General features: G+C 38.1%; 2 protein-coding genes across 2 annotated transcripts in view; one reads left to right on the forward strand and one right to left on the reverse strand.

Moving 5' to 3' along the window:
* The window catches only part of PACRGL (parkin coregulated like), a 14,881-nt gene extending 9,998 nt beyond the window's left edge, over positions 1 to 4,883 (forward strand). The window contains exons 5-7 of the mRNA XM_012807453.2: positions 49 to 156; positions 2,194 to 2,274; positions 4,718 to 4,883. Of these exons, the coding sequence (XP_012662907.2) occupies positions 49 to 156; positions 2,194 to 2,274; positions 4,718 to 4,774 (246 nt within the window). The 3' untranslated portion in view covers positions 4,775 to 4,883. The remainder of the gene's footprint in view (positions 1 to 48; positions 157 to 2,193; positions 2,275 to 4,717) is intronic.
* A 1,408-nt stretch (positions 4,884 to 6,291) lies between these two features.
* Positions 6,292 to 8,431, reverse strand: part of KCNIP4 (potassium voltage-gated channel interacting protein 4) — a 415,573-nt gene continuing 413,433 nt past the window's right edge. Inside the window, exon 7 of the mRNA XM_003793498.2 lies at positions 6,292 to 7,525. Coding sequence (XP_003793546.1) covers positions 7,449 to 7,525 — 77 coding nt within the window. The 3' untranslated portion in view covers positions 6,292 to 7,448. The remainder of the gene's footprint in view (positions 7,526 to 8,431) is intronic.

Genomic DNA, 8,431 nt, shown 5'->3' on the forward strand with positions numbered 1-8,431 from the left:
CTTTGCTTTTCCCGTTACCTCTACGCTCCCAACTCAATAACCCTGCAGGTGCATTCAGATGATGAAGTGTTTGAAAGAGGATTGAATGCCCTGGTGCAGTTAAGTGTCATTGTTGGCCCTTGTCTAAATGACCATCTGAAGCATCTGCTTACAAGTGTAAGTACTGCAGGATGAGAGAGTGGTTGTGTGTGTGTACCATGAACCATCCATATCTCTTCATGTTTTGATGGCTTCAGATTATTTTGAAATAACTCAGAACCTTAAAAACACCTCATCATCCTAACCAAAAAAATATAAAGATCAAACCTAGTCATTAACGAAACATTTTACTAATGAACGCGTTCTCTTTAATATTTTTTAATGGAAAATGCCTACATGAGCAAAGGTTAGGGTTGTAATAAAAAGTTTTAAAAAGTTGAATGAAAAGAATTAATGAACATAATAATGGCATTATGGTATTATGCTGACTAGCTGTGAATTGAGAGCAATGCTCACACCTCTCTTACGTTTTATTAAGGCCATGTTTTTCATCTTTTTTTGTGTTTTTAATTGTGAGTTTTTAGTGAATCTGTAAATTGCATTGCAGGAGAAACTCTTCCCGATATGAATGTGTCTAATATACCCTGGGGTGCCCTGAGACTACCCTTAGGTTTAACAATTTGCAAGAAAAACTCGTGGGACTCAGAAAAAGTGTTATTCACTGTTAGAGTTTATTGGTTGTAAAAGATAAAGATTAAAATCAGCCGAAGGTCAGAGGTGCAGCCGTGTGTCTGGGGAGGGAGGTGTGGAGCTTCCTGTCGTCCCCTCCCAGTGGAGTTGTGTGGGCAGTGCTCACGTCTTTCGGTGACAGTGTGTGCTGACGTGCTGGGAGCAGTGCCCCCTGGAGAAGTTCACTGGAGCTCCAGTACCCTGGATGTTTACTGTGGTCTGCCTTGCGTGCCTAACTGTGAGGCTGCGCAGTTGACTTACAGCTTCTCCAGAAGTCGGTCGAGCTGATATCCTGCATCCTGAGGCCCCAACATAAACCACATTCTTAGTGCAGAGTGTCTTGTGTGGACCAAAGCCCCCAGGTTAACACAGATATGCTTATCTGGCAGGATGTTCAGAGAGTCTAGCAGTTGTCTTCTGTGACCTAAGGGGAAGGGCCAGACTTTGTTTGAGCAAGGGTAGTCCTGTACTGCTCACTGCTAGAAACATTAAAGTTTGGGCCAGGACCATCCACAGCTGGGATCTCTCTGCCTGGATTGTTCTGTAGTTCAGAGCTGAGGCCTGTGTTTGATCGTGACTCTGCCTTTCCAGTTGAGGCCCGTTGAGGAAGTATGCTGGGATTGGCGGTCTTGTGGTTTCTGGTTTGATTCTTTTCCCTGTCACTGTTACTGGATTATTCATATAAATGCTGTGTTCTTTGTCCTTTCTTCCTTTTTTAATGCGGGAAAATACATGTTTCAGAGACTTAACTTTCTAATGTAGTCCTCTAAATGCTTGCTACAGAATGGAAAAGTATGCATTTCATAGAAAACTCAACTCCAGATGGCATTATGTAGCAGATTTTATTGGATTCGTATTGTTATCAAGCAAACGGAGTCGCTATACACTGTACACAGAAGTCAATACTATATGGCACCAGCTTTTGAGAAAAGAAAAGCTTTATTAGCTTTATTGCAAAAGTGGTCAGCAGGAAGATAGGAGAAGGCCTAAATCTGTCTCCCCAGTTAGGGTCCAGTGGCAGGTTTATGGGCTTGGAGGGCAAGGGAAAGGATTTAGGAATGTTGTTGTGGCAGGCTCTGATTGGAAGGCTTCAAATTTGAATATTTATGGATTATAGCCTTACATCTTCTGGGCCAATGGGCTTCTTACTTAGGAAAAGAGTTCCAGCATTCAAGTTCTGGTCGCATCCTGGTCTTGGCTCAGAGGGAAGGAATCATTTGTTCCATGTGTCATCTAACTTCAGAGCTTTTTCTATTGTGCGTGCAGGGCTACATTATGTGCAGTTTTTAGCTCTATTGTGACTTGGCATTTTGTTATCCACAGAGTAGGCCTGGTTTGGGCAGGGTCTGCAGTTACAGTATTACTTGAAATAAAAATAAATTGAAACCTAAATTAAGAAAAATTTATGAAATTTCACTTAGGTAAATGATGAACATTGTTACTTTTCCAAATCATTTCATTTTGCTTCCAATCTTACTTTAAAAGCTTTCCAAGAGACTAATGGACAAGAAATTCAAAGAGCCCATCACCAGTGCCTTACAGAAGCTAGAGCAGCATGGTGGGAGCGTAAGTAGAACATGATTCCTTAAGTCATGGTTTTTTCTTCTTTACTTTTAGTCATAATACAAAATTTGACTGTATATTTAACATATATACACTATTTCATTTAAAAATTTAATTTTAACTACAAGTCAAGTAGCTGTGTGAAGTTGATACTGTTCTTTTCATTTTAAAGCTCAGAATTTCTATCTTGACCAGGTCACCATTTTCAAGCACTGGGACTCAGACCCAGGTTGCAGAAATACAAAGCTTTTAAACTTTCATGATGCTCACTACCTGGCAGTCTGTGTGGTATAGTGTTAGGTTTTTGTTTTTTTTTTTCTTTAAAGCACTTCAGATATTTTTGTTTTGACTGTTGGTAAACTCATAAAACCAAAGGATTAACTTAAAACTCACTAAGAGAGATACGTTTTTCCTTTTCATGTGCCATCTTTTATGCCTCAAAATTTAGAATCCATTTTTAATGAAAGATTGAATGAATACCCAATGACTGCACCATCTTGTCTGCAGATGAATTCATAGCACAGTGTTATATGCGCACACACGCACACACTCCTGAATAGTTCAGCTGATTATTCTAACTTTTCAAGGGGAAGAATATGGGGAATTTCATTGTTATGTTGTTTCAAATCATTAGGTTAATTGAATTTTTATCACTTGCGAGAAGTATTCAGGTTATTTAATCTGAAAATATAGGGTGTCCATTAAAGTCTGTCTATTTTAAATTGTATGCAAACTTTATGGACACCCTGTATTTCTATAAAGGATTCTTGTTTTGGGACGTTGCATTTAATCATATGTTAGTGATAGAATTGCATGTGATTATCTTACCATTGCAGAACTTAGTTTCATTCTAGGTACTTTCTAAAGGAATTAATCATAAGAAAATCTATGTGATTGTATGCAATTTAAAAATGACAGACAATTTATGTTTTGCCTTAATGCCCTAATTGACCAATTTTAGTGACTTTTTATGTTGATTATATTCTTTCCATGATGAATGCTTAAAGTTGATAGGAGTCCCTAAGCCTGCTGGGTAATGATTCTCCTTGTTGTGTTGGTCCTGAGCTGAGAATTGGCATTCAGACACCTTATTGAGGAGATTGCAGGACCCTTCACTGGTTAATCCCGAGTTCCCTCCTCAGCAGAAATGTGCTTTCTGTTCTCAAAATCTGATGCAATGTGTTTGCCCTTTATTCCTCTGTGAAGAGCGAATAGATGCTAAATAATGATGGCACAACCCTTCTGTCTGCAACGGTGATTGTCCATGTCCTTTGGAGCAGTACAGGGAATGAGACAGGTAGAAAGGGGATGTGCCCAGATGTCACATTTTATGGAGCTGTGTGTGGGAATAGGGATTACTTTGCATATAGATAAAGATTAGGAATAGCCCACAGAAGATTTGGAAAGGGAATACGGAAGGTGTAATCCCAGAAATAGTGAATTTTTCTTTTAGACCCACTCAATCACATTAGCTTTGAGCCTTGCTAATACAGAATTTTAAAAAAAGGTTTTGTAGTTATAATGGCAGTCAGCATGTTTGTTTTCTTCTTACTCCTCTTCTTGTTCCCTCTTTATGCCCTACGTACTATTTTAATAATAGAAAAGTAGTAAAATGTTTTATTGCAATTACAGGTCAGAGACTTTCTCTTGCCCTAATGATTATCGTGCCTTCTTTGGCATTTTGTAATCTTTCATAAAATTAATGAATACCCTTCTTTCTCTTCTAGCAACTTAAAAACTTCTGTATTTCTTTTTCTTTAAAGTAAAAATATATCTTTAAAAAGCTTTGCTGCACGTTTCTTAGGGTTTGTGTATATCACAACCATACACTTAACCTCTGAGGAACAAAAATGTTACGACAATCACTGTATTACTTTATGAGTGCTGATTTTTGCACTGCCTGCCTTAAATTGAACTCAGTTCATTCTTAGCCTGATTTTTTTCTAGTGATATGTGCATTTGTTAGTCTTGAGAAAGACACAGACACACACTTGTCTCAGTCCTTGTAGTGTGTGAGAACTGACCGTGTGGAAGGTCTCTACTGAGTGCTTTCAGACATAAAACTCCTTTAATCTTTAGAATCTTCAGAGGTAGATTTTGTTATTATCAAGAAACTGAGGTCCAGAGAAATAGTTAGACCAGGTTTGGTTAAAGACGTGACTGGTAGAAGCTGAATTTAAATATTGGTAGTCTGGCTTCTAATGACTTTCTTAGTTAGATACTTTAAAAAAAATCACCAAAACCTATATTTTATTTAACCTAGAGAAAGCTAGGAAAAAAAACTAGGAAAATGATGGAAAATTGTTCCATCATTTTGTTCTCATCCCTTTTTGTTCATTTTGAGTTTTAGACACTTTTTAGGTGTGTAGCTGCAAATATCATACCTACTAGGGGAAAACTCTGCATATTACTGATAATGCCAATTTTTTTTTTTTTCTGTTGACAGGGAAGCCTTATCATCATCAAATCTAAAATTCCAACATATTGTTCCATTTGCTGTTGAAGAAGGGAGCCAAGGAAAATCATCTCACTACCTGGGGCTTGTGTCAGACACCGACAGGGAGCCGTGGGACCTTCCTTCAGACAGTTCATTGTACTCTTCTGTAGATCACAGCCACCATTCATTATTTACTAGGTAAGAAGAGTGTCCACTGGATCATAGTAAAAGTTATTCTTCAACAAGGAAGAACAGTTAATAAAGGAAAGAAGTTCTGCAATAGTAAGATTCTGTGGGGTTTATTTTTTATACTTTTGTCATTTGTTTGAAGAGCCATTGTTGTGTTCGCAGGATATGTTTGTATTTATTATCTCGTGCCTTTTCGTTTATTTCAGCCTCTTTCGTAATCAGTTTGTAGCTGTGCACTTACTTTTGTAGATGTTTTGTCATTTCTTGGGTTTTATATTTATCAGTGCTATAGAAATTTAAAATAGTGCACAAACATTTGTGAATACACTATTAAGTAATTGGTTGTAAATAATGAGTTTTATAATGTAGAATGCTTGGAAAAATTTCTTTCCACGGTATTCTAGTTTAAGAAATTGTTTCCAACTGTAAATTCTATTACAAATATGTTGTTATTACAACTTTTTAAAACTACCTAAACTTTAGGGGTTAATCGTATTTAAGTAAATGTTATTTTTGCATTTCATAGTCATAAATACGGATATACACATAAAGATGTTCAGAAATTAAATCTTGAAACTTAAGACATATTTAGTGATTTTGTTTTGCTTTCTTGTATTTAATAGATTTAACAGTTGGTTTTTTTTTAGAATAACTTTAAGACATAATTTACAAGGTAGCTCGGACTTTTATGTAGGGAAGCTAACTATAGATTACTCTGCCAAAGAGGACTAGAGGGAGAGAGACAGAGAACAGGAGTAAGGCCTTCTGTCATCTTATGGGCAAGAAAAGTAGCCCCACCAAATCCAAAGCAGATGAATGCTTGGAAAGGATTGGGATGAGAGATCACTCTTAGCAACAACCTTGTACCCCAGAAACATGAAGGAATGCCCTTCCTAATCTCTGAGGAGTCTTAGTGCAGAAATGCTCCTACCCAGAGTGTGTGTGCTGCCTGGGCCCTGTGTCTGGTGCTCCTTTTGCTCCGGTCACTACTGCCTTGTCTGATCCTCAGATCACACTGGCTGCCACAGCTGCTTGTGCTGTAGCCTTGCTGTTCCTTTTACTTAGCACCATCCAAAGATGTCTACAATCTTAAAAATGTCCTAAGAAAAAAATAATGTACTTAATCTGATAATTGGAAAATTTGTTAGAATAAAGATCTATAACAGACAGTAGAGTTATAAACATTTTATTTTGCTTTTATTTTTTCTTTTCGAAATACAAAATGTGCACATTGAGTTTACACAAACACGTGATGGCAGATTTCAGTGTACAGGTATTGTACTACTCTTAATGTCTACACTGGTGATAGCAGGGCAGCGTTCAACATCCTATCTCTACACCAGAATAGATACCTGATTTATTGTTGCAAATCTCCTCCTCCTGTAGCCTCTCCGTCTAGGTGGTGTTTCTACAGAACAGAGAAGGTGTGTGAATTTTCAGTAACGTGGCAACTGTGTAGTCTTGCTGAAGATCATTAGAATCTGGATTGTTGGAGTTTTATGATGAGCTAAATCATAACGTCATAAACCAAGCTGCGTTGTCCAGCACCTACGCTCGTCTACTAAGTCTTGGTAATGTAAGTGAGTCACTGGTACTTTCAGAGAGTATTATACTTGCTGTTTGTTGCTAGTAGGCATCGGGACAGCCAAGGTCTCTTTGTCCCTGAATGGCTTGACATATAAACATGCTGTATGGACATCAGGGAGGGGGATGGACTTGCCCTTCATGGCTGTCAAGGGTTACTTGTTATCAAGCATTACCCTGACCCTGGGCAGATATTTGTAAACACCCTTGCTTTGTTTCATGCCCTCTAAGCTTTCACTTAGTGACACAACAGAAAACAGCCTGTAAGACTGAACCAATGCCAAATTATATATGTGAACGTAGGCCTTCACTGTAATTTGTATTATGGAAAATCAAGGCATGCTTACTAAAATAAGTTTTATTAGGCATAGGTTGATAGCTGTTGTTCAACCCATTGTTAAATGTTCTTAAAAATGGCAGATAATGTCTTTAACAGATGGCGGCCATCCTTAGAAACTGGGAGTATGTGTTCTTTTTTTAGTGGTGTTCATCTTGTTTGCTTAAATTATATAAATGGAATTATAGCATACAAACAGGAAAATTAATTTCTGGAAATTAAATTCAGATGTCAACCTTTTAGAAAGCCATTTAAAACCTTAGGACTGATTACATACAAATAAGTAGCAAAAACCACCAATATTTTAAAATCACAGAGAGAGAAAGCCTGAATAGTCCCGTGGCAAAAGAATCAACAAAACTAGATGCCAGATTCTATTACTCTTGAATATTCACAGAGTATGAAATGAGATAGAACATTCCATGAACTCAGTGGCATTATGAAAAGGATGCAAATTTATTATAACTGGAAAACAAATCTTCAAGGGATTGCTTTATATTAAAACAAAGCTTATTTGCATAATATGCTTCAGTGTAAAGCTCAGCAATCTATGCTAAGAGTGGTAGCTCCAACTTTAGTGTGGCAGAATAGTTCACATTTGTCTGTTGGATCGAGGATCTATCTGACAAGTTAAATCACGTTTTCGAAGAGCTGCATGGAGCGCATTATGTTTTCATCCTGGAAGGGAGAAATAGGAATAACACCGAGCATCCTGATTAGGAGAGGTTCACCATCGCGCCCCCCAGTATCGCTGTCTCCCACCAACTGCCTGTGCCAAAAGCTCAAATACTAAGTGTTTGCAAATGTCAAGGCCGTTCTATCCATTTTCCAAAGGAGAGAGGCACAGAGGTGAGTCAAAGTGAAAAATGAGAAATCCGGCAGGCAGATCACAGGCCAAATCATAGTGACTTTTATACAGGTGTGAGGAAACAGGGCATGTCAGGGCTAAAGCCAGCGCGCCCTGAGGACTGGAGATTGAGGCTTGGGAGGCAGGACAGCGGAGTAAGAAAGAGGAAAAGGTTTGCAGCAATCAGATCTCTCTATCTCTACTAATAATTATGGTTAGATCTATATGAAGGCCAGAGAAAAGATTTGCTGGGAGAAACTGCCCAGTGGCTGCCTTCAGTTTAATACATATTCCTTAGGAATGGGCTAAGGGGACCTTGGGTATCTTTGGAGCACTTGCCAGTTGTATGTGAACGGCAGTGAGCCGTTGATGGGAAGGGTAAGTGGTGGGTGAACCAATAGTGGCTTCTGCTGCTAGAAACAAAATCTGTTGCTATCACCAAGTTAATTCTCTCAAAGACGACGACCACCTCTAAATTTAATTTGGGAAAGAAGAAGCAGACATCAGGAAAGTTGAAGAGCAAAAACTTAAAGAGAAAAGCTGAAGTGCCAACAGACTTTTTTGTGTCCATGATTATCTTAAAAATTTTTAACTGTGGTTCTACCCACACATGAAGTTGAGTAGTTCTAAGTAAGCTAACCCCAGTTTCCCAGATAAAAGGCAACTACCCAGGTTTCTCTTCTGAGAAAATTTTCCCTGGATCTTTTGCTGCTGGAGACCATTACTGAGTTTAGCCGAAAAGCCATTTCTTTTTTTTTTTTTTTTT

The sequence above is a fragment of the Otolemur garnettii genome, unplaced genomic scaffold, assembly GCF_000181295.1.
Source record: "Otolemur garnettii isolate 467f Iridium unplaced genomic scaffold, OtoGar3 scaffold00069, whole genome shotgun sequence".
NCBI lineage: Eukaryota > Metazoa > Chordata > Mammalia > Primates > Galagidae > Otolemur > Otolemur garnettii.